Source organism: Pleuronectes platessa, chromosome 4 (assembly GCF_947347685.1).
Source record: "Pleuronectes platessa chromosome 4, fPlePla1.1, whole genome shotgun sequence".
Taxonomy (NCBI): domain Eukaryota; kingdom Metazoa; phylum Chordata; class Actinopteri; order Pleuronectiformes; family Pleuronectidae; genus Pleuronectes; species Pleuronectes platessa.
In genome coordinates, this window is record NC_070629.1 from 26691970 (window position 1) to 26718478 (window position 26509).

At 41.1% G+C, this 26509-nt stretch overlaps 1 protein-coding gene across 1 annotated transcript in view; it reads right to left on the reverse strand.

The window, feature by feature from the left end:
- LOC128437891 (potassium channel subfamily T member 1) overlaps nucleotides 1–26509 on the reverse strand; it is a 66676-nt gene that overhangs the window by 15590 nt on the left and 24577 nt on the right. Inside the window, exons 4-21 of the mRNA XM_053420179.1 lie at nucleotides 16038–16117; nucleotides 14831–14936; nucleotides 13938–13997; nucleotides 13774–13822; nucleotides 13493–13552; nucleotides 11633–11707; nucleotides 11297–11380; nucleotides 9256–9350; nucleotides 8209–8392; nucleotides 7520–7684; nucleotides 6814–6950; nucleotides 5465–5528; nucleotides 5166–5274; nucleotides 4954–5062; nucleotides 2985–3134; nucleotides 2655–2890; nucleotides 2274–2294; nucleotides 1135–1348 (exon numbers count right to left, since the gene is read on the reverse strand). Of these exons, the coding sequence (XP_053276154.1) occupies nucleotides 1135–1348; nucleotides 2274–2294; nucleotides 2655–2890; nucleotides 2985–3134; nucleotides 4954–5062; nucleotides 5166–5274; nucleotides 5465–5528; nucleotides 6814–6950; nucleotides 7520–7684; nucleotides 8209–8392; nucleotides 9256–9350; nucleotides 11297–11380; nucleotides 11633–11707; nucleotides 13493–13552; nucleotides 13774–13822; nucleotides 13938–13997; nucleotides 14831–14936; nucleotides 16038–16117 (1998 nt within the window). The remainder of the gene's footprint in view (nucleotides 1–1134; nucleotides 1349–2273; nucleotides 2295–2654; nucleotides 2891–2984; nucleotides 3135–4953; nucleotides 5063–5165; nucleotides 5275–5464; nucleotides 5529–6813; nucleotides 6951–7519; nucleotides 7685–8208; nucleotides 8393–9255; nucleotides 9351–11296; nucleotides 11381–11632; nucleotides 11708–13492; nucleotides 13553–13773; nucleotides 13823–13937; nucleotides 13998–14830; nucleotides 14937–16037; nucleotides 16118–26509) is intronic.

Sequence of the window (26509 nt, forward strand, 5' to 3'; positions counted from 1 at the left end):
AAAACTGGTGAATATATATATCGTGATTTTAATAGTTGTTCTCCAACAGTAGCATCATCTATCTTCAAAATGAATTTAAGAGAAAGTACTGATACACAGAGAGAGAAGTGTTTTCACATCACAAGAATCCCTGAATCCCATGTTTTATTAAATCATTTAACACCACGATCTGCCGACATCACACTGTTTCTACTTTCCAGTTCATAATTAGCTTCTGCAGCTGTTGTGTTCAAATTGCTCGTGTTTATAATTCTGGAGGACTTCCTCCCCCCGCTCCATTCCAACTACACCAACAATTACAATGTTTTCTTTTTATTTTGAGTGTCAATTGGGTTGTGTGTCCCCTGAATTGTAATTTGTCAGCTGTAATTACCCTCATCGCTCTCACGCTGCCCCCTATAGTTTGCCAGTAAGAGGGATTGTGAGTTTGTTTCGAGAAAAAAATCCTCCCCATCACCACATGCTGGCGCTGTGGGACCTTGAGTTTTATTTTGCTTTCTGGCAACAGCTTCCTAAAAGTCCTTAAAACTACTCAAGCGCAATGGATTGCAGTAATAAGAGGCTGAGAGGTGGGGAGGGGCAGGTTCTGTCTTTTAGTTTATGAGACCCAGAGATGTCTGGGTCCAACAAACGCTGCCCAGAACCCAGTCGTGAACTTATATCATCTGATGAAACCGTATAAAGCCTCAGAAGACGGGAACAATCTGGTGAGATAAAGTGATTCCTTGGACTGGCTGGACCATCGTGGCGACAGTAAGTCTGGCAGGTTGACAGCCGAGAGTGGAAGGATCAGGATTTATGCAAGGACACAACATAAGCCTCACTGAGGAGGAAATTGAGGACAGCCCAGTCATGACTTGCACATTCATCACTGACACCTCTGCACCTCTGCAGCATCATGACACATAGATTACACACTTAATCTCAAACACATCCATCTCTCCTCTTGCACCCAACGAGAGCGCTAGTGGGCGAGTGAGATCAATCAAACGCAGAGAACGTGACACTTGCCCTTTGAGGACATTTCACTTTTTACTGCTGCACGACAAGATCTACTGTTCGGGACAAAGCCACCGGATCTCTCATGCTCGGAGCCACATTGTGTGACACTTTCACCGAATCTACATCACTTACTCTGACCCGACAGAGCCCTCCTCGTCTGACTGGTTGGTCTCATCCTCTGATTGGTCGCTGAGGAGGTCGCAGGGCAGAATGGCGGAGGAGTCGGCGATCTCGAGGACCGGGGCGATGCTCGGCCTGCGGCTTCCGTCTCCGTTCTCCGTCGGCAAAGTCAGCTTACTGATTTCCTCGGGCGGATCGGGGTTCTGGAGGTCGATGGCTACGGTTCCTGAAAGTCACACGACACGTTATCACGCTGTTTACCACCGAGCATGAAAACAACAAGGCTATTAAGAAACAGCAGGTGCAGCACTTTTACTGCCGTGTGCTGTAAAGTCAACGGTGAGTGTTTGCACATGATGAGACCAAGACCACTTTATCTCAGTCCCCTGCTGGAAAAAGCCCTTTTCATATTGGATATAATATATTCCATATATATGCTACTTCAGCATCTCATCCACCCACATTCAAAACACCTCCCTGAGCTCAGCTGCTTGACCTTGAGGAGAAAACGTATTGCTTTCTGAATCACGGCCTTGTACTTTACGAATGGCATGCAAGCAGCGCTGACACTTTGTTTTTCACAAACTATGCCAGTAGCATATATCATATCAGTGTGATAGAGCCCGGAAAATATGCATTTTTGGGGAAGAAGCTGATATTAAGGGGTTAATATTTATATATTGAATTCCCTAGATGTCGTCATCAATTTGGCCAGAACATAAATGAAAAATAACTATAAATAAAACATGACTCTGACTTGAATTAAGGAATTACAAAACATTTTTGCATGTAAAATATAATCTGGCATATTTTCTGCAATGTCTATTCTTCAAATAAAGATTTTCTTATCAGCGCATATCTGCAAACAAACACTGATACTGAAACGTCTGTGAAAGGCTCATATCAGCCGATAGATAGATAAATCTATTGGGCTATAGTTTGTAATATGATGTCTATGTACCAAAAATATATCATGCATATTAGATAAAGATAAATACTGAAAACAAATATCACAAAAGAGCTAAGTGTTAGTTGAACAGAGATGAAAACGTCAATAGCCCCGTGCTACAACAATAACAATAAACTATAAATGTTAATTATGAAAAGTAGTAAATAAGAGAGAGAAAGTGATGCGCCATGCACAAACTTACCATATGAAGTGGCCTGATCAACTTTCACAGGTCATAGAAAAAGCACAACACAATAATTTCAGCCGTCAAAGTAAAAAAGCATGTAAGAAAAAGATTCATGCATAACAGTCAGTGAGAGCATCACACCCAGGCAGCCCCCCCCCCCCCGTTCAGAGGCGTTCTCTGTGAGTGCAGCTTGGATTAAATAAACAACCACAAAGCATCCATTTCTCTTCTAACTCGAAAACCCTCTCAGCCAATCAAACACAAGCATCTGCCACCTGACTCGTTACTTGTGCAAACTGTAAATATGATCTTCCATCTTCCCGTTTTCTTTCATCATCAATAGCTTAATCTACTGAAAATCATTTATCTGTTCTGCGTCCGGGGTTTCACTCTCACCCATGCTGGCGATGATGCTGTGCACGGGCAGCCTGGAGGGGGCGTCGTAGAGGCCGGAGACCGACAGACCTTTGCTGTGCTTCTCCTCCTGTTTGAAGATGAAGGCGGAGTTCTCCTCCTTGGTGATGTTGATGTAGTAGCAGGTGTCCGCGGCGGCCATGATGTGGCGGGGGCCGGGGTTGAGGAGGATGCTCTTGTTGTCCTCCCTCTTCACGCCGATCAAACACACACCATACCTGGGAAGTAAACACACGTGGTGTTTTACTTTGAAAGAAAGCCACCACTGGAATGAGATTAATTATTATCATGGAGTGTGAAAGTTTGACTTACTTCTTATGTGCGTGGAAGGAGGCGTAGGTGAAGCTTTTTCCATCATACTCCCCAAAAAACTTGCTGTCACACAAACGGATGTGGTAGACCTCGTTCCCCGAGCAGCGCCCATACATCTTCTGCCAGTTCTCGGGTGACAGCTGCCCCTCCCTGGAGGAAAAAGCATTATCAGAATATTTATGACTTGAATTAAAAGAGAACTTGAAGAGTCATACTTCAACCAGGCACTGCTGTCAAAAAGCGGCTCCATTTTAAAAAGAAAAGTTGAGTTAATGCTGAAATTAGATGTAAGGGTAAAACTTTGTTGCCATAAATTTGTCAGATTTCTTTTCAGCTTCAGCCCAAGAGTCGATTCCAGTCAAACAAAAAGCTCCTTTACATCAAATGAGACTTTATCTACAACTTAGAAGCTCTCATCTCCACATGAGACGATGAATATGACCTTAATTGACCTTGTACTCCTGAGCTTTCTACATTTTAGTCACTCTTCACATGGGCAGCAATAGTTTTATATTAACCCAATTAAGAAAACAGTCTGAATAAGAGGCTGCCATGTAAAGATCATGTTCTGATTACCTTAACCCTAATAAGGTCATGCTCTGTCACATGTAAACAGGAATTGTAATATTTTAGCAAATCATATAAGCATCAATAATTGAAAGGTCAATAGCCAGATTACAGGTGTCGATGTAGATATAGTCACAATAATTAACTTAAGTGTTATTGTGTTATTGTGGCTTTATTTCTTCATCCATTTAATCATTTTAATAATTTTTTTTGCCATAGAGCCACATTCCTGTCACATTCACAGCCCCAGGATAGAACAGGTTCCCATAATGGAAGTTAAAATGGATGTTCTCTGTTTCTGATGTGCAGAGCAGTAAAGAAACACAGGTCCCTTTGCAGAGAAAGTGAAAGGCACAGACATATTTATAGCTTTAAGAACTGTGTAATGTTTGGGGACTTGACAGTGACAAGTCCCTGCAGTGGTGACAGTGCAGCTTTCAACCGTGAGCGGACCAACCTTTATAAACAATAAGTTATCAATAATCAATATGTTATGTCAGGGTAAGAGCCACTGAAATAGGTTCAAAGCACCTTCTGTAGCTCTTAATGCTTCTCAGCTGTTTGTTTGGTCCTTTCTCACTTGTGATAGTAATTGAAGACAATTGTCTCATCTTGAAATATCCCCACTTATTAATCTCCACTTCTATAGGGTACAAATCACTTTCTCCTGACTATAAGATCCTTGTAGAATAAGCAGTAATTCAGCTCTTTGCACGGCTTCTTTGTATTTTTCTGCCTCTGCAAAACGAAGGTTTGCTGATATGCATGACAAAGGAGCTTTTCAAAAAGAGGTGAGGTGGAAGCAAACCAACAAAATCTGGCCACAATGGAATATGACTTAGTGAGAATGAGCAGGACGATAACTCACAAGGTAATACAATGGGCAGCATTATATTCTCTAATCTTCACGAGCACTCAAAGTGATTACATTCACCAACTCACACACACACATTCATACAGCGCTCACTATATGAAGCACATTGTACATCAATCAGAAAATCTCAGTGTCTTGTCCAAGGACACTTCAACATGCGGACCGGAGGAGACAGGAATCAAAAGACAGATGCTCTAACTCAGCTCTACCTGATGTCCCGAGATACAGGCTGGAAAATAGAGGTGACCAGTTGTTTGCATAACTCTGGATTAGCTTACTTATTCATATCAGAACTGTTAACACCAAAAATCATTGCTTATTTCTTCTCACTGGCTTTCAATTTAAGTTGAGTTTTGAGATTTCAGCGGTTGTTGTGCAATATTTGAATTTTCAATTATTTATGATGTTTAAAATGTTATTGCTTATGTAATTAAGCAAGTAAAGTATATTAATATTGAGTATAGAAGTAAATCAAAGACGGTAAATAAATACATCAGGCTAATATAATCAAGGTAAAGAAATACTCACTGTCCCCTGGAGGTGTGAACCAAGAGAGTGACTAAGGTGGACGTGGCCGGACACACACAGTTGAGCGCCAACATGGCATATTTGAACTCCTCTTCACAAACTACATGATCTGAATGACATAGGATACATTTAAAGGATAAGTTGGTTTAGGAAATGTAATATACAGACAAAACGACACCATTTCAGAAGTTCTGTGATCTCCCTGCACGTACCAGCAAACTTGACGTGGAATTTGTTTTCTGGTTTGAGAATCTGGACGTAGAGGGGACAGTTGGGAGCAAAGTCCTTTGCAGCCCAGGCCCTTAAAATAGTCTGGTGATCCTGTGAGACGAGAAAAGGATCTTTTTTACTCATCCAGAGACTTGATCTTTAAAAGTTTTACCTTAGCAGTGTGCTCTCAATACTATTACTTGAATCACAATGAGTGGCTCTAACGTTAAAGAGGGTTTATGCTGGATATAAAAACAGGGTTTACAACTGCTTTAGACAAATTCCCGTGAATGAGACTCACAGCAGCAGTTCGGTCGACTTCGTTCCTGCTGCTGAGGATGAAGCAGGCTTCAGCGTCATCCATTCTGAGTATCGACAGAGAGACAGGCAGAAAGACGGATAAGAAAAAAGGGACAGGAAACTCATTATTGAAAGAGATCAATGCTTTAAGGAAAAACAAGTCAAGGGTGAATGCTCAAGTCCGATTATAATGAAAGAAAACAGCCCAAGTCTTGCGTGACGACCTAGCTGCTGGTTGACATGAGACTGCCGATCACGCCATCATTCATGGAGACAGAAAACTCAATGGGATCCAGAGTATGAGATGATAAACATAAAAAGTGATTTGTCTATAAAGCTTACCTGGATGGGCGTTTCATCCATTACATATTATAGCGAGAAATTGCACTAACATCTAATCCCCCTGCTGTAAAAACAACATCTGCCAATAAGCTGAACGATCTCCCGAAAGCAACCATTAATCAGAGAACCACAGACTGGTGATGCTGGTGCAACAACATGTCACATAAACGGAGCCGGAGCTGAACCGATGTTATTGCGGTGTGTGAACGTGGCCTGTGATAAGAGCAGATGATAAATGCAGGAGGAAATCCTATTACTCTGATGTGTAAATAGAGGTCGACCAAATGGACTTCACAATCTAACTTCAATCTAAGTGTCTCTGTGCAGGTGGAGGGCTTACACTTAATATTACATCTGCCAAGAAGGTTATGTTTTCATTACCGGTTGTTTTGCTGTTAGCAGGATTACGCAAACACAACAGAACCGATTCTATTAAAACTAAGGGGAATGGTGGGGAATGGGCCAAAGAAGCACATTAACTCAAAGTGCCCTTCTAGCTATATTTAACATATGCTTATACTATAAGAGATTATAATACAGACTATGAATTTACCTTGAATAACCGCCCCACAACATTTTACATCAATATCTGTCCAGACTAAAGGCCGTTTCATTTCATCCTCTGGTCCAAAACGATGTGTGAGCCTAATTTAAAACAAATTCCCTGAAGGCGTTAGTGACACCCAGTGGTCATGAGAGTGGGACGGACGTACAGACAGACAGACGCATGTATATGATAACACTATACAATGCACTTTAAAGAATATGATATGAATGTTTAGAATGACCTAAGAACTTGGTATTGAAACCTAGTTGATATCATCAATAACAGACAGATAGTTGTACTGAATTAGTCAGAAATGTCAGCGACAATCCAGAAGTCTGAAATTGAGCTGACTCAAGGATGCACTGACACTCACATCCGCTAAAAACATAGTACACAACTACATATTTGATTTAGTCTGTTTTGTGTTTGATTAAATGTGAGAATCCAATGCTTTCACTCACTTGGCCCTCATGAGGTCCTGGTCTTTGAGGGCGGATCCTTGCAGGTAGATGACCCTCTGGGACCACAGAGGGATTTGGAGGATGCGACGAACCTGAAGGTCGATCTCTGTCGGACACAGAATCACCACGTAATAGTCCTGCACAACAAAAGAGATAGTAGTTTTTTTTTATTTCAAATCCCCATGAAACATTAAATATAACTGGCTGAATACGCAGCACTCAAAAGTTACACTTTGGCTAAGAGGTGCCCACTTCAGAACCCAGAGAGAAGAGATCAGACAAACCTGCTCGAACTGAAATGTCTCTAATGGTAAAAAGTGTTTCTAACTTTGGCAGAACATGGTGTGGAATGGCCTCATGCAGGAGCTGATCCATCAGCATTAAAAGGAGAATGAGAAAATTGATATAAAGCCTTTAAAAACGGCCTCTTTCAGCCGTTTTATACTTTATATATCAAATATTCTCTTGCATCTAATGTTGATGGAACAGCGTTATACTCTTGGAAGCTCAGACATGTCCCTGCCTTCCCTGTACCGTGTGGTCACCACCCACACATTCATGGTCGGATCACATTGAAACACATCTATAATCTTTGTCATTTATCCCATCACAACCATTTCAAAGCTGATGGTGGGAACAAGCAGTAGAAAGTGGGACGTCACGACTCCAGCTGCAGGAGCATGGGCGTTTGTTATTTCCACTATACCTGAAGTCTGGGATGAGCGTAGAACTCGTTAAGGAAATCCATCAGCAGGTCGATCTTCAGCGAGCTCACACACAACACCACGTGCTTCTCCGTCTGGGCCCGGTGGCGGCTGTAGTTCCCCCCCAACTTCTGTCTCTCCATCCACAGGTAGGCTAGCTCTTCAAACTGACACAATGACAACAGCATCGCGTGATGTCAACAGCAGCCAGAATTGTATGAGTAATAAACGGAGAACAGATTTGCTGCCTAGAAACAGATGGTGGAAGCACTGGAGCATAAATCTGCTGACGTGGCAATTTGCAGCAGGAGCTAATTTTGATTTCTCACCCAGTTTGCTCTGCAGGGAGAATAAACATGTCAGATTATTCTGAGTGAAGATGATTTTCTTATTTTTGAGTGGATAAAACAGTAAGCAGTCAGTTTCATCAAGTGTGACCCAGGATGACTTGGCCTGGAGCTTTGCGTGAGATTTGTAAACTTCTTCAGCAAACAAATGAAGCAACGGAGCAAAACATCAAGTTAGAGGTTTTTTTAACTTTTTTTGGGGGGTTCATTATGAAGCTTTGGTGGGACAAAGTAGAAAATGGTGGGCCGCCAGTCTACATCACCAATGGGAAACACTGCTTTGATATGACAAGAGAGGACATTAGTGTTCTCAGAGGAGCCATGTAGTTGATTTAGCTTCATACCTGCAGTGGGAGCACCACCAGGGCAACGCAGATGAGGATGACCACCAACAGCTGGGACGGCCAGATCTTTGGCGTGACGTCCCCGTAGCCCACAGTGGAGAAGGTGACGATGCAGAAATATAACGCGTCAAAAATAGACAGGGTCTTCTCAGCCCCTCGCTCGAGGTGCTGGATCCCACAAGCTCTGCAGAAAAAACAAATGATTCAACGACATCGTCAGACACGTCTCCCACAGGTTAAGACAATTAAAATCATATCCATGAAGAGATATTTTAATGAGGCTTCGGTCTTAACGATTTTGCCTGTCGGGCACGGTATCAGAATTCAATCTGCCCAAGGTCAAAGTTCACAAAGTGTCAGCCTCCTCCTCAGTGTTCCTCAGTCTTTTAAAATGACACCACTGATTGCCCTGTCAGTTCCACTTCAATGCTTACGCTTATATTTTTGGGCTTTTTCCATCGATAAGAAAACCTTGAGGCGGCGAGGGAGGGTGAGAATGTCTAGCTGGGTGGTGGCCAAGGCTCGTAAGGTTGCCAAAGAGATAAGGTCCATAAGTGACAGCTTTAAATAACATTAACTGGCTTTGAAAGAGTGGAACTCAATGACAATGGCTATGGCTAATGTTTTTCCCCTTGTTCTTTGTCTTGCACTTAAGAGCATCTGCAAGTTTCCTTTCTGATCGTCACCAGCTAAAGTTATTTATTTTAAGATTTGCTTTTGCCAGTAACCATTGCCACATTACATCAAAATATAAAACTCTTCAGTCTAATTTCATTTTGCCATTCAAGCTGTTCACATCCGACTCCACCACTGAGCCAAGAGGAGACCATGTCTGCTTTCAAGTGCCGAATTTCAATCTCTATTTAAGTTTACTTGAACAACACCTTTCAACAAACCTTTTTTGTAAGATATAAATGCAACATAAGAGAATACAATCAAGCATGTAGAAGGTTCAGGGATTCGATTTTTCACTGATGGTCAGAAACAGGCTGTTACTAACCACGGACACCTCAATGGTTAGAGATGTGTTTCACGATGTTCACTCACCCAGTGAAAACCAGACACAGTAAGGTGCAGATGAGGATGACCACCTGGTTGAACATGGCAGAGTGGGTCCTCTGGATGGCTCGATGGAAATCATTCTGGACAGATGAACACAGACACATAAATACCAGTGACCAGTTAACCAGTTAAATTTGAATTTTAGCATTTTCTGGATTACAAATGACAACATCTTTCAGGTCTCAACAACCACATCAGAATTATTTATAAAACACTTCTCGAAATTCGCTTAATGTTTTAATATTTACTCAAGTTTCATTGTGCAAGTTTTAGTGTCAAATTGCAATCGACTGAAGCGAACCTACGATGGCCTTCGGGTAACAAAAACACAAGAAGTCCAGCTCTTGAGTCAGTTTTTGGTTTGAGTAAAGTAGATACGCAGGACTGATTCTAAGGTAGCAATACAACAGGTGATTATACACTAATGAAACACAACTGAAACCTAAACAATGGGCCTTTGAGATTTCTTTGACCTGAAGCGATGGCTAGCATGTATAACTGGGCTGGTCTGAGAACTGTTCCACTTTCACTTCAGTCACTCGTTTTTGTATACTGTCCACATTGTGCTTTCTCCTATAGCATCCTGTCCATCTCGAAAAGTAGCAGCTCACGATTCAATCTCCAGCTGCACCTTGTTATTATGTTCCACCCGCTATCACCTCCATCCACAGGCCTCAGATTCTACCATCTGCCCTGTGGTTTCTATGTTCCTGTGTTGCATTGCAGTGCATTGTCTTGCTCTGCCTGCACTGGCCTCGTTTTCTTTCTGCTTGCATTTAGGTTGGTCCTGCTTTTGTTTAAAAATGTGCTGTGGGGCCTTAGTAAAAAGAAAACATAACTTCACTGTACCTCATAATGGGTCTCCAGTGTATTAGGTGTTTGCACATGTTGCTGCTGCAGCACTGAACACCAGCTAGTGCAGCTGGTGGGATAGCGCAGATCAATTGAATAAATTTGAGCAATGTTCCGTTCTCTAGGAAACGATCCAGATACAACACGGCGTATATACCTGAGAAAGACGGCTGGAATATTTCTACAGTCTGAAAGTAAACATAAACAGCCCGAGTATATGAATTCGTAGGTCATTAAAAAAACATGATTCTATCGGCAGCCTATCTTATCGTTTCAGTTCGGGTAAACTGAATATCCATTAAATATGAAGATGACATTCTTTCCTTGCACAGCGTGTTGACCAGATCAAGATATCCCAGATCTTGTTTTGCCTCAAGTCTTTCTGCCAGCTCCCTGACTGTTGCTCAAACTTGAACATGCACTTCTCCATTTTTTTGTATGCCTGCCAGCCACTGTGGGAACAAACTGGAGAAAAAACTCCCAAAGCCAGCGGAGAGAAACGGACGTCTGCATGTAAAAGTTTAGCTTCTCATACACATTTTTATAGTCCCAAATCAAGACAAGCTTAGCAAACAAACAGACCATTTGTTACCCAGCACGTACGAATTTAGCTTATAGGAGCTATAAGAGTTTAGCCCAAAGTGAGTAGCTCTGACAGGCTCTTTGTTGTAGAAGCAGGAGTTAGAGTAATTAAAACGAAAGTGCCCTTTCTTCTCCAGTACTGCATAGATACACAAGTGTTAATAGAAGGCCGTTCTCCAAACATTTAATTAATCCTCTAACTTGAACGAATCGCTGGCGTTTGCCAACTAAGAGCCAGTAAGCCGAATTATCAAAGTAACCAGCGGTAATACTAACTCCCTAACGTGCCCAATCACATCAGCTTAGAAAAGACAGCGTTGCCTTGTGCAGCAATTGGATGTCAGCTAAAGAGCAAGGAAAGAAATTCACCTTCTCAAATTGAATTCTGCTCAGACAAATTGTAAATTGTATAAAACCACTCAGACTCTTAAAGCCAGTGCTACTCATGGAGCTTCAGGAGACCTCCAGTAGGGCGGCCACAGGATGGATAATTTTCCTTCAAAGCACTACTCCCAAAAAAAACAAAACATGCACATCTCCACTCGCTCTGTTTTGCAGTGCATCCAGAGATTGTTCATTACTTTCTACTCACGATCATGTTCTCCAGGGCACCTTTGGCAAGCCAGCAATTAAGAAACACAGGGACGAATATGTTTCTCAATGGACACCAGAAAATCTTGAACACAGGAAGGAAAGAAACAAGAGAGATTAGAAACTTGTCGGTGTAACACAAATCAGTTAAAACACAGGGGATACAATAGGAAATCTTTATAATCAATACAGAGAATTAACAACACGGACAATTAGGTCTGGAATATGGTACTAAGAGCATTGGAGCATTGACCCTGTTGGATTGTTCTAAGAGAATCCAATCAGAAAATGACCTGGAGCCTAAAAGAAAGGAACTTGTCCCCAGGACATTACTTACGGTGATTATGAATGGCACTGTATTGATCATCTCCAATATGAAGCATATCTTGAAGATCTGCTCCCAAATGTTCCCCTGGAAATGAAATTGACAGAAAGCAATTCAGCGAATTAATGTAATTGCAGTAAAGATGACCGATGGAGGTGATTAGCTGCGAGACAGCAACGGGTTCAAAATGGTTTTAACTGTAAGGCCGTGATAAAATTTCATGGGTGAGCAAAATAAACATCATACAAGCAATATCTCCGGTTATTGATGCTTCAAGACACGGTGGAGTGGGGATTAGGGCAAGGTCAAAACAACAGCCCTCCTCTTTAAGCTGTTTTCGTTCAGCAGTCAAAGCATGCGTTCGTTTGTGAAGTACATTAGCGACTGTTAAGTCAAACTCTTTAAACCACATCCTTCCTGATGTAAAACCAAATTACCTGCACTTGCTTTTAAAGGTGTTATAAAAAAATTTTTCATTAGAAACCACAAGCCTGCTTTATTATTCATTTGATATCAGCCTGGGAAAGAGGGGAAGCCATTTTCAAACAGATTAAATTAGCTTTAAGACTGACCACACTCTGTGGCCACTGGCAACACATAGACTTTATTAATAAAAGTGTATTATCTGCGCCCCTTGGTGAAAGAGAGTGAAGCTGCGGCTCATTCCACACTCACTGAGAACTAACAGCAAATTGAAACTGCAGCTGAAATGACAAGGTGGCCTCAAGACTTGGATTGTCCATCTAAAATAGAGTTATGGAAAATACTTTTAAAAACCTCTGAGGGCAAAACTAAAAAAATCAAAGAGACATTTCTATAACAAGATGTACAATATATTGTATTAAGTCAAAACCTTACTACCTTTTAAAAGATTAGCAAAGGTGAAGGAGCTGTAATCTGAGGAGTAACAGGAGACATCGACAGTCTCAGAGCAGAAGAGCTGAAGCGAGACCTAATATGTCTGAGCAAAGATAAACGGCTTTAGAGAGCGAGTCCTGCCATGACAGGTCTCTTTCTGAACGTTTCCTCCACACATCCCTAAATCCCAAGGTCGTTTATCTTGGTTTTATTTAGATGCAAACAATACAATGTATTCTTTAAAATACCTTCAGATCTCAATAAAGTATAACCACAAAACAGAAAGTGAATTAATAAATCCCATCTCAAAAAGATTAAACAACTTCTACTATAAACTGCTGTCACTGTATCAGAGAGGTTTAATGTGACTCTGGTCGTGAAACAAGCTACATATCTAATGTTTTACTGGACTGTGCTTTCTGTTTTATGCATCTGCTCATGTCATTTATTGTTAACGTCATATCTTAGATTTACTTTCATCTCATCTTCTGTGTCTATTAATTTTTTCATCTTACAATGTTTTTGCTTGAATCTGCACAACTTTCTTTTTTATCTTTACTTCTATCGTAAATCACTGTTGTGTTGGACTTGACGAGTCAACTTGTGGGCTCATAGTCCATCTGGTGAAACTGTGTATTGCCAAATGCAAAGGGGCATAGATCACTGTCAGTGGAGAAATTTAAGACTTCAACTGACCCTTGCTTATTTTATGAATTTTTTATATTCACTACACAGAAAATGATGGAACACAAACTTCACTATCAGGCTATATGATCCTCTTTAGAAAAACATGTGTCTGCAAGTGTCTGTCCCGTCTAAATCACACACAAAATTACAGCAAGACACTCTTGGCCTAATGTTTTCGATCAGTCCCTTGGAACTGGCACTTGGACATGGAAAGTTGTCACCTCACAAGAGAGAATACAACAGGTAGCGCTGGACAATGATCAGACAGCCGCGAGACATCATCATGGAGCAAAGAGGGAAACTGTGCACCGTGGGCCTGTTTCTTACCTTGTAGCTGAGATATGTGATAAGCATGGTCTCCAAGAAACCGATTAAGGCCACTGTCACCTGAAGCAGAGAAGGGAGACATGGAGATAAAAGGAGCCGAGCAACTGCAAACTCATCTGTTCTCGCTTCGAAACCCAAACACAGGAAATCGTGGGCTCTGCGATTCTTTTATCCAATAAATGGGTGCGAGTGTGATAGTCTTGAATTCTGCATTGGAATCCAGTTGCTGCGGTGGGAAATTTGATTTATGTGCACTCTCACTGGCGAGTTATTATGCTCACCTGTATCGCCCAAAGAGACTCCCGTCTCTGCACCCAGAAAATCAGATCCCTGTCAAAAACCACGAGAAAAGGTTTTCGTCACAACGATTCTCCGTTTAATTGCATCGTAGAAAATATCAACAGACTTCAGGTTACAAATAAATACAGTTTTAACTGAAACTTACCAATTGATGTGTTCCGACTCTGCTGTATTGGTCCAACTCGTGTTGAGACATATTGTGCTGCTGGAAAAAGCAACAAAAGGAAACGCACACGTGAGTGTGAGTGTGTTTGAAGGTGTGTGAGTGAGTGGGAACATGCCTGCTGGGAAGCATTCCCATCAGCTGGTCGGCTGCCATAAAGAACAAACCTCAATGTGTTTCTGAAAGCTTCTGGCAGCGGACACAACACAGACCATCTACAACTTCCACACGACTGCACAGAAGGAGCAACTTCACACGTTTTATACATGAAAATAAATATAACACAGAGTTAATAATAATTCCTAGACATTGTTTATATATAGGTATATCTCTCAGTAAGATGACCCCCTTAAGAGTGTTTCAAATAGCCATGTGTAAAAAAACTATTTCCATATAAATGCATTTTTCTCTCCTCCGCTGATATCTTTCATATTTGATGTTTTTACTCTGAAATACATTGAGGTAGAGATCTCATTTACAATATGGCCAAGTAGAGAAAATAAACTAAACTTTCTAATAAACAAACAAAACACAAATAAGAAACTGTAAATTTTGCCAACGAGCGACAACATGAACAAAAGTAAAAACCCTTCGGAAACATTATAGTACGGAAATTAACTTTTAAGCAAAAGGATAAATTAAAACAAATGAATCAACCAAACCAAGAACAGCTGGAGGGAAAATAAAGTGAGAATTCATGAAATAATAGCATAAGAAAATAAATTGCATTAAAAATTATAAACTGACAGTAAAAAGAAAACATCTACAAGAAAGGTTTGTAAACAGCAGCTTTTCCTGAATCAAAACATGACATATTACATTCACAATATAAATAAACATTAGAAAAAGAGACTGAGTGGGAATGCGACTCTCACCATGGGTTGTAGTTGACCTCCTTGGGGTTATCCAGGCACACTCTCACAATGTACAGGACACAGGTGAGAATCTTCAGAGAGAAGTTGAACAGGCGAATTCTCAGGCCTGCGGAGCAACAACAGCAGGAGCGAATTACAAACAACAATCTTTTGAATTGCCAATATTGGTTCACAGACCTAAATGAAAAGTTCTGCACATACTCTGTCCATTGTCTCATTGGAAGGTGATGATGCCTGGACTGTTTAGGTGCATTAAAAAGCCTTGAGTGAAAGGCCTAAAGTGAGTATATCTGTCAGAGCTGTGGAGCAGGACTAATACAGCGCTGTGCTGCTCTGGCACCCTGTCACAACTGATTTCCCCTGACGCCTAGCTTTCAACTCCTCAGAGAACAACACTAAATAACACCAGCACTTCCACAGGCTTGTAATCTGATGACTGACTACAGAGCAGGATACGTGACGGGTGGAATTTCATAACACAAATATAGCAGTGATTGTGGAGTATCCTGTTTAACTAATTGCAGAGCAAGAACTCGGCTGCAACCATGCTCGCCGGCCAGAGGGTGGTGCAAGCTGTATTTCCAATCAGCCTCTCTCTTGTGGCGTGACCTCTTCTAGGGGAAGCCAGCGTTAACGATAAGATGATTTGAAACTGGATAAACACAAACAATGATGCAACGGGGTAGAGCAACAGACGCCTGCAGCTCCGAGTGACATTTTCATTAGACTCTGTTGCCCCTTGTCACAGACAGCTCCCCGTTAGTGACTCTGACAATGAGAGCCAGTCACATCAGCTCACGTCAGTGTCAAGGATATGTCGACGACATGTTTTATCAACAGACACAAAGATCCCAGAGAGGACACTGTGTCCACAATGCACCAAACTGCAGAGCTGCACCAGTGTCTCTGTCTAAACTGTGGCGTTGCCAGTCTTATCTCCTGAAGAGAAAAACAACTCGGCAGCCTCTCTCAACAAATGAGCCGTGCTCTTCCGTCCATGCTGGGCCACAGTGTGCGCACACCCAAGAATAGTCATTTAAAGCGAGGCATGTAATGTAATAATGATAACCCCAACTGAGACAGAAACTGAATATATGCGTCATCACTGGCTGCAGTTTTCTACATTATGCTTTTATTTCTTTCTTTCATCTCTGAGCACGTCACCGGCAACAGGAGGGGGTGATGCTCCCCCGTCGGCTGTACTTACTTGACCTTTGGTTTTTGATGAAGAAAAGCTTCAGCCTCTCCTTGAGGGTGTTTTCATTCACGTAGAACTCCACCTGCACCCTGTGGGGGGGGGGGGAACAGTGACACCATGTCATTATAAAAGTAAACAGATGGTTGTGGAGAAAATACTCCTTCAGAGGCTCCAGGCAATACCCATTCAAACATTGCATAGCAAATATTAGAACGTGTAAGAAAAAGACGTGTTTGCACTCAGAAAATACAGAGAAGGGTGTTTTCTTTTTTATATCTTCTTTGATTTTTCAGAGAATAATTCATGGATATAAATGAAAAAGACGCAGGCAGAACAGTTGATGTTGATGAGTGTGTGCAATTTGGTGGAGGTCCAAATGTGGATCTAGTAAATGTAAATGTGGTTTCAGAGATGGACTGTTGGGCCTTTGCACTCTATTTTCAATTATGTTCTTTAAATGAGCTGCTAATAGAATATTCCATTCATATTCCTGTTTACATGGTAGAGAGCAAAGTGTCCGGTCACCTTTTCACACTCGATACCAGGACACGTGTCATCAACCAGTTGATAGCTAACTGTCAACGCCGCAAAAAACGCTATGAAAGCTCCAGGAGGATGTTACAATGTAATGAAGATGTATACTTGCCCGTGTAATGCAAATAAGGTCAACATAAGCATCTTGATTCGATTGACTACCTGACAGTATCTGACTATTGACTTAATCTGGCTCACATCAGAATACTGGTGTCCATGTAAACGTGTCTCATGGTTGTGTTCAGGTTGTGTCATTTGAATCCCTGATCCCAGTGCCAGTGTAATATATCTGAGTTTCTTCTGCTACAATATTGAGGACTCATTCTTTCAATGCTTCCGCCTCTGTGCATCTATTCCTCCTATATCCTACTGACAAAGAAAAACACATTGTTGGAAATGTTAACCGTGCAATTGCCATAATTGTGTTTGCTGAGGGTTTCTTGTGTGCCCTATGGAAAAGCAGCTCAGGAAACCTCTCTTCTAACTAATCCCGTTTACCCTCCATTTACCGTCAGTCACAATGCAACAGTATCAGCCTCGAATGCATCAGCTTGATGTGCGGCTCTGCTTCTGGTTCAATTATGCAGATTATTACATAAATCTAGACCTAGTTTTTCCACACGCTCACGTTCATTTAATGTTGCACTAGGGGTGAGGCCAAAAGACATAATATAATGACTTTAAGATGGGTTAAGGGTTTTTAATTGCTCTACTAGGAAATTAATCCAAACTGGTAAATCTGTGGATGACACAGGCACAATGGTGGGGGCTGATCATTTCCATTTTAATCTTTTATTAATACACATTACTTTACACACTTGAGTCCACTATTTAGTCCATATAAATAAAGGAGAACACTCACACATACCTGTCCATTAATAATTCACTAACGTCAATTAAGAACTACAGTACTTCAAATGTGATGCCTTTGCATAGGAACATTGATAAACCCAAGGCTATCAAACTTTAGAGCAGGTATAATGGACTTTAATGGCCTTGGAGAGCCGACCTGATGATCACCGCAAGTATAAATGAATGATGTTGCTACTGTAGGTGTCCTTGAGTAACACAGGTGGCGAGAGGGGCTTAACAGCTTCTGTAATGTACGTCGCTAATGAGCATGGAGGGAAAGTAATGTCCTCGCAGTTAGAGGATGGACCCTCGGAGTCCTCTTTGTCTGACATGATGAATATAGGGTGAAGACGGAGGAGAGAGGAGGAAGGCAATTACAGCTGCTATCTCCTAAGGGAGGTATGTATGAATGTATATATATATATATGTAGATAAAGTGTGTAGGTGGAAGAAAGAACATGCAACACGCTCCATCTTCCAACCATTCTCCTCCCCCCCCCCTCTTCTGGCTTTATCACCAGGGAGACAGCTTCAGAGGCAGGAAATGTTCAGCCACGTTTCTCTGCGTTTCCAGAACGAGGAATTACACAAGGCAACGCACACATAATGACATGTTCCTCTCCATGGAGGCCAATCACACACTCCCAGCCCTGCGACACCAACCTCACCTGACACACAGCTAAATGACAAACGCATAAACAAATTGTTATTGCCTGCTCCATCATCCGAGAAGCAGTAATACACTGTTTTCAAAACAATGACGGTGAATCAAACGATCGCTAATGCATATTCATATTTACTGATGGAGCTGTTAGAACAATAAACAGAAGTTCTAACAGCTCCAGCTCATCTGAATGAGAGATGAAACTCATGCAGTGAAGTCTATAGCAGAGCATATTTGGTGAGAGGGACACTTTTTTTGTGAAGTTGGCTCTGGGCTCCTTCGCAATATATCTAAGTGAAAAAATGGCCGAGCATATTCGAACCGTTGCCAACCAGGCAGCTCGAGCACTGGATTTATTGTGACTTTTGAGTTCCTAATGGTTTTGTTTCAAATTGAAGCCGTTTCTCAAAATACAGCTTACAAGACACAATTTATCGTCATCAAGCAACTTTTCTGAAAGTAATAAACATACTGCAGTAATGCTGACGTCTTCCTGAACTGTCCCAACAACTACTGGATATATTGCTGTGAACTTTGTTGGAGACACACAATTATGGTTCTGAGTAAAATGTTTCAACATCGATCTGATGAATTAAAAGGTTGGATCAATTCATCAAGTGATATAACAAGCTAGTGAGAAAGGGCCTAGAGTTACTAGCATGAATGTTATGATAGAATTTGTGTGAAAAAACTATTTTGGGGCCAGAAAACAGATCCACACATGAAGAAGATCATAGAATCGGCTTCACTCATCAGTCGATTATACCAAACTGCAATATGGACACAGTTCATCTCTTTTCACAATAATGCTTTCTATTAAGAACAGGTGGCAATTAAAAAATATCGAAGACATTAAAGACTTTAATCTCTACAACTGGTTAGTCGTCAATAAAATATTAAACAGATCCTTGAGATCTGAAAATCTTCATAATCAATCTCAATAATACAAATTAAGAGTTTCAATTAAATCACCATATATATATATATAGTATTTGGTTTCTAATTTGAAAACATTCCTCTCTTAGAACCTCAATGAATTATACTTCTTCAATTCATACATTTCCATACTGGGTCCACGGACGATAACATGCACCATCATCACTTTGTATTCACTAAATTAAACAAGTACAAGAGGGTGAGGGATGACAAATCTCTATCAGGCACTGTACTTCCAGTTAATGCAGCCCAACAACAATACCTTATAAGTACTCCCACTCTTTTCTTTGTCATCTCTGTAGTCTGCAAACCATCACCACCAAGCTATGTACATTAGCTGTCAAACATAAACACCGGGAGTATAAATAATATAGAGCAAGACACCAGCCTGGTACTATTTAGGAAGTCAAAGAATAGTGGCCTCCCTAAGTTCAAGAATCCGAAATGTGCCACCCAAGAGAAAGACTGAGGGTGTGATGGACCTGGGATGAAGCTTTCAGTGTTAAAGAGGTACTGAGCAATGACAGCTGCTTTGTAGACTCAGTAAATAATCATCACAGAGCTTTGTGACCTCCGGACAATCTGGCCGACAGAGCAGAGTCTGCGTTCATTCTTGTGCTGGAAGAAGAAAACATTGTGAAAGAGCCACACAGATGATCTGTGCCATCTGGGCTATTTGTTGCAGGGATGAGGTGACTGCACTGGTGGACAGCAGAATCAGCCTATTGGAGATTCACCTGGGAATGAGAGGATCATGGAAGCTGTGGGAGGAAGCTACAGCACTGATGAGCCCTGAAACGGTGCATGGATGATTCTGCAGAACAGAAATCTAAATCATACCTCGTCGTAAAAGGCGGAGTCAATAGCGGAGTTTCAATTCAGGGGCTGCCTCCAGCTGAGGCTGCATTTCAAGACAGATAGGCTGTCCCATTTGTAAGGCTTCTACAAATGCAGACAACATATGCTTCCTTTTATTTCTTAGCAACAAAAGGATCCAACGGGTGGATCCCTCTCGGGCCAACCTATCCCTGAACTATCTGACTTGCTGAACCGCATCCAGTTTCTCAAAGATGCTCGGAAATTATCAACCCAACTATATTAATTTAGGCTGCAAGGGTTAAACATGTTGTTTCATGATTTTTAATAAGGTCTTAAGGGAATTGACACAACACAGACCAACAATACCACATATTGCCTACTAAACAGTTTTACAGCAGTCCTGGAAAATGAGTCTACAGTTTTTTTTTATTATTATTATTTTCTAAACTCACTCTATGCTCCTGTTCCCCTCTGACAAAGCAAGCGGTCGGAAAAAGAAGCTTTCCCGTGAACCACCCTCAGACGTGTGCCTAATATAAAAGCTGCAGGGATTCTAAAAATATTACACTTGGACCTGAATATTAAAAAGCCGTGGCAGGTTTGTTTTTGCCTGCTGCTGTTCTTCCCATAGTGACGGTCCCTCTTGTCCAATAAACTCAGTACATCGCAGAATTTGTCAAATGGGCTTGAATCCAGAACTGGGCAGTGGTCAAAGTGCTTTGTGAAATGAATATTGAAGCCAGAAATCTCGAGAGGAAACTGGAAGAGTTTGTATTATAATGAGCCGAAGGGAACATAACCATCTAAATGGAAGAGAGGAGGCCAGGCGGCGACAGGATCAACACAGAGGAGCAAGTGTGGGTCATTTCAGCTCCTCTGTGAGAATCATACAATGTAAGCTTCATTACATCATTTATCCATTTTATGTTAGGGTATTCAAAATCTATGAGGGGCCATTTGGGAGGTTCAGTATCTTGCTGGAAGACTGAGGATTGAACCGACAACCATCTGGTTGGAGGCAGACACTCTACCCCCTCAACCTCAGCCGCCCATAAGTGCATGGAAGGCACAGGGAGGATCTGCCCTGTATGTGCACCCTGTGGGTTAAGGGCCAAGACAACCCAGCAGCATTTTGTTCTAAAAACACTAACAGAGAGTGAGAGTGCACTCCAGAATATCTCACAGTTTTTGCTTTGAATCAGCATTTGCAAGATGCTATTTTTAAAGCAAATGTCACAAGGTCTGTCAAGAAGTCCAGACGATGGCCTGTATACAAAGAGAGATGCTGCATCTTCTCCACCTCCTCCCACCTCCCCATCCACAAATGAAGCTAAAATATCCCCGATATGAACATCGCCATCTTACACATTCGGACCCAGAGTCTGCTCGGTGGAGCGATCGGACGATGGAGCCGCAGTAGGGAGGTCAATACTCATGCTCAACCGATTACAAGTCAGTTTCCACTGTCAATCAGGATATTTCACCCGACTCCAAGGAGTTTTTATTTTTTTCTGACAGGACCAGGATTACGCAACAACTGGTCTTCATTGAGTGCTGTTCTAGATTAATCTGTCTTTCAATAATGGAACAACAAAGATTTAAATTCCAACGATATTTTTGTAATAATGTAGAACTAACTTTAACCAGCACTTTATTATAAAATGTCAACAAAGTAAAAGTAAAGCATTGGTTTTTCAATTTCAATAAAATTGAGAAAAATGTTGAATAATGTTTGGTCCTTTGAAAGAAAATCTGGATAAATGAGACTTATTATTAAACAATGAGACTTTGCAAAACGTTATGTAATTAGTGACCTCAATAAGAGAAGCACACAAAGGAACTGTGAAAAGTTCTCTGGCTGATCATTTGACTTTAAACTTTTATTAAATGTCAAGAAAATGTGAAGTTTCTTTTAATACATTTCTCTTATAAAGTTAGTTGCCAGCCTCAGCACAAAGATAGCTTAATACTGAGAGTATAGCCATTTGAATAACATAAATAACACAGCAGGTAGCCCGTGTTCTGACGCTAAATCAAGATGTGCAGTGAGCAAATAAAGCGTTGAAAAACACAGGAAACACTTCTTTCATATTGTGACGAAGATACTTCACTACTTGATGCTTTAGATTAATTATTTTGTTATAAAACCTGCGACCTACCAAGTGTCGTCATCATCACCCTCCTCCATTTTGACTGGATCCATTCAGAGAACCCTCGACTGAGATGATATTATCCGTTTCCTAACATCTTGCTGTTGCTGAACCTGCAAAGTTGCTTGATCTGCTCTTTGATTTTGATGGACTGGAATCAAGCATCGTGGTTTCCTGCATGTGCAGCGAGCGACTTTGTGTTTGTCGAACGGAAACTAAAGCTTTACATTTCCTGTGATGCTTCCTGAGGTGTAACCTTCTTTACCTGACTACCACAGGAATCACACTTCAGTGTGTCTATGTCAGGTATTTTGCTAATATTCATGATCCTTATTCCCTTTGACAATGTGTTGAGATTCAGAGCCATCACCGTAATGCAGTGAAATGAACAGGGAGCTCTTTTTGTTGTGCGGAAAAACAAAATGCAACATACTCTCTCAGCCTGAATTTCTACTTTGAGAATAACCACCAAAAAAATATATATATATCACAGTGATGAGGGAGACACTGTCATAGTTCACCACTTAGTTCACCACTTCCCCACAGCAGAGGGTCACATTCATATTTCAACAGTAGCATGGCCCCAATACACTCAACCCACCACAGCCGAATGGTGAATGCACTGCAGGAGTGCCTCGAGCAGCAGTTTTTGTAATCGGCTGCTACTTGGTGACAAAAAAAATAAAAAAGGTGATTTTAAAGATCAACATTTTCACATATGTTTTAAGATACATACAGCATCTCACATAAAATATTATGATAGGTCACTTTTTTATGAATGACTTTATAGCAGTTCTGGAAACCTGCTTCCGGACATTATCAGCCCTATAGCCACACACGCTGTTGAATAGGTCAACCTTGAAAAGACACATTTGGATTTTGGGGCTTTAATAGCACCTCCGAGATTTGTGCTAGCAATGAATCAAAGTCAAGGCTAAAAGTCGAATTTCAGCAAAACTAAAGATGATGACTATGAAGCAACACTTGAGGTTCTCCTCTAAATTTATGGACTGTCCCGCACTTGAAGACTCACGGGATTAGCAAACTCAATAGCCCAGAGTTCTCCAAATCTGCTGTTAATCAATCGGAGACCCTTTGGGAAATTAATAAATGTATGTTTACTGGTCCATGTTGTTTTCTTTTAGCAAAGTCATACATCTCAGTGAAAATAAATCTATTAAACAAGTTTGAACATAAAAAAAAAAATCCCATTGAGGGCCACATCCCGGCAGCTTCGGTAAAACATGAGAGTCTCAAATTCCCTTAAGTGACTGCAATAAAACCCTGATACTCCCAATGAGTACACCAGCCTAATTGTGTAATTAACATTCTCACATCCAGTGACTCATCAGCATGCAAAGATTTTGTGTTGTCAACATAACAGTATTATCAGCTTTTCTCATGAGATCTACGTTTCAAGCACAGGTGGACAGTGAAGACTTGTGTACACAAAACAAACCAGGAGTAAGATGAGTAAGTTGATAACAAAAAGCACATACAAGCTGCCTTTTCACCATTTATTGTGTTATGATCGAAAGTTATGTTTACTTTGAGTCTTTGCCAAAAAACAACTGTTGAAAAGGCAGCCACAAATGAATGGATAATTCCAAGTTTCCGATCATTACCACAACAACAATCGCCCACTTTGATGGTAATGGCAATGTAACCCTACATAGGCAAGGCATTACATCTATGACCACATATAGTGCTATGGTGCTCCCCAGTGATCCTGTGTACAGTTACCATTGCAGACACAATCCATGCCATGCTGCGAGCATGATACTGCCAAGGACTTACTGGGCATTGGTTGAGTCCATACTGTACTCCTCCTGATACCTGGACGCAGCACACATGGACACAGATAGGCACAGATTAGGAGAGAGAGTATTTGACAAAAGAGAAGAGGGAAGGAAAGGTTGAACAACAAGGAAAGGATGCCACTGCAGTTTATCTGCATTCACTTGCATCAGGAGTCAATGCCAGCATTTTAAAACATTGAGGAGGAAAACGAGCACAGTTTCTGCAGCAAGAAGGTGGAAGACGGGATCTCAAAGTTTTCCATATATCGTCGGTATTTTGGAATATAAATAAAAAGTAGAACATGAAAAAACATTGCACACAACAGTTAATCCGTAGACAGTATACAGAGATGGATGACAAGTCTCCACTTCCTCCAGTTGAACAAACTGTTTAGTAGTACCACATTACTAATGCAAACCAAACTTGTAAAGAAAATGAACGCTAAAACGTACATAAAACTTTATCTACAGTGCATTGACTTTTTGGTGTGGTCCATGTCCCAGGAGGCAGGATTTATGACCGTTACTGCAGCCAGCCACCAGGGGCCTATCAAGATGATTGGGTTTCCCTTTTGGGCAGCTGTCGTCCATCTTTATATACGGTCTATGGATTAAACCCAGTGTGATTGGAAATGAGGTATTTAAAAAGCTGCCAACTATCAAGTCTTTACCACCAAGGAGTCGTCTTCAAGCTCTATATGCACATAGATCCAAACATGTAGAATGGGAATTGACTGTGTGCGCTTGAAGGGAAATACAAGATGTAGTTCAGAGTTTTTTTAATTCACAAGGCACATGCAATGATGGAAGAACAGATGAGACACTTAATGCAAACCACAGGGGATCAGTGGACACGCCCTCTAGGTCAGTCGCATAGGTTGCCTCATTAAGATGACCAGGGAGGAGAGGGGCGTGTAAAACTGAGGGACATTGACAGACAGAGAGACATACTCAGATATAGATTTTAATGGCTAAGGGGTCAGAGGTTAAACACACACTTTTGACGTGATGCACAACTTAATGACTTGTGCACACTATGGCTTTGACTTCCTTTGGAAACCATCTACTGAGGATGGACCACGGAGATTTCACAGAGCTTATGGAGAATCCTACCTTGAATACTTCCAAAATATTGTAAGGGGAAATATCAAAAAATGTATTATTATGTAGTTTTTTGGTGTCATTCTTGTAATTCAGAAACATCTTGTTGGTATACTATTAATATAGTGAGTAAGATGCCTTCGAGATTCAAAGCACGGCTAAAAATAACAATTTCAGAAAAAGTGGACGGATAAAAATATAATTTAGGTTGATATGTCTTTGAAGTGTGCAGATTATTAAAGCCTGTCTGTTGGTCAAAAAGAATAAACTCAGAAATAGTGAAGGAGTTTCTCTATAAAAGGTCATCATATTACAGCACAGGCGGTACAGCTATAAAACTTTATGACAAATGAAACAACGTCATCCCATTAACGCTTTTTAAAAACTACTAATGGAGCGTCCATTACATCCAGGAAGCAGCTAAATCACGAGAGAGGACGTCCACCTCTCAGCTTATCAATCAACAACCTTTGGTCATTTGAACAACAGTGCACAGTCAATTATTACAGTCCCCAGGAATCAATGAAATCATCACTTGTGGGATTCCATCAGAGTCAAAGGGCTTTTAGTGACGTTTAGGCATAAGACGAATGCTCAGAGTGTTCATTCAGCTGTAACTTTCTAGTAAATCTGCCATTAAAACAGTACGATCAACAATTACTTAAGAAGCGTGTCCTTCTCAAGGGGTTCTTGTCTTGAAAGCTGCTTTCACCAAACGCCGGACAATTTCGAGACATTATCTGGAGAGGCTGTAGGAAGTTGCTCTGGACATTTCCCCTAAACCATGTCTGGAAAATGTTTAAGTTTACATTTCTAGCATGTGACAGATTCAAAACAATGACAAAACATCTCAGGATGAAAAAGGTGTCAAACATGTAGAAGACGACGAAGATGTCGACATTGGAAAGACGATGAGATTCAACAGCTTCTGGCGATAAGGTCTAACGCAGATGTGCCGCTAACAATTACCAATAAAAATTGCTTATGTGACATTGAATTCAGTTTTAATGGATTATTTACATTGCTTTGTTTTAGGCAACAGACTGATACACTGCATGCAGCAGAGTAACACCAGCTATTTGATAACACTTGGCGCTGACACTACCGGGGTGATTCGGTTCTAACACCCCTTAATATAAGTTAGTTCTCAATTGATATAAAGAAGACAAGGATTAGTGTTCTCACCACATATACTGCACAAAAAAACAAGATCAACTCCTCAGCTGTGGACTCACATAGGGAGGCACTTGACAACACATTTATGAGCAATAAAGATGCTATCTGGCTGCTGAGAGCTCTCTTTGCCTCCATTAGCCTACAGCTGATACTAAAGTACTCCGACTATCTTCCTCTGTCTTTGAAACATAAAGCAAAGAAATACAAAAACAAAGATATCAAAAAACAGCTAGCATCACAATGTCCTTGAAGTGAATAGGCTGTTACAGAACATAAAACAAAAGGAGAATATCAAACCTCACCCCTGCAGCAGTTGTGGAATCCAGAGTGTGAGCTGAGCTACTGAGACAAGTCCGAAATGACCAGCACTTATACGCAAAGTATGCTTTCAATTCCATTCACGAGAGCTGCCTCGAGCTCTGACTGACATCAAGTGGGAGGGCTACCCAC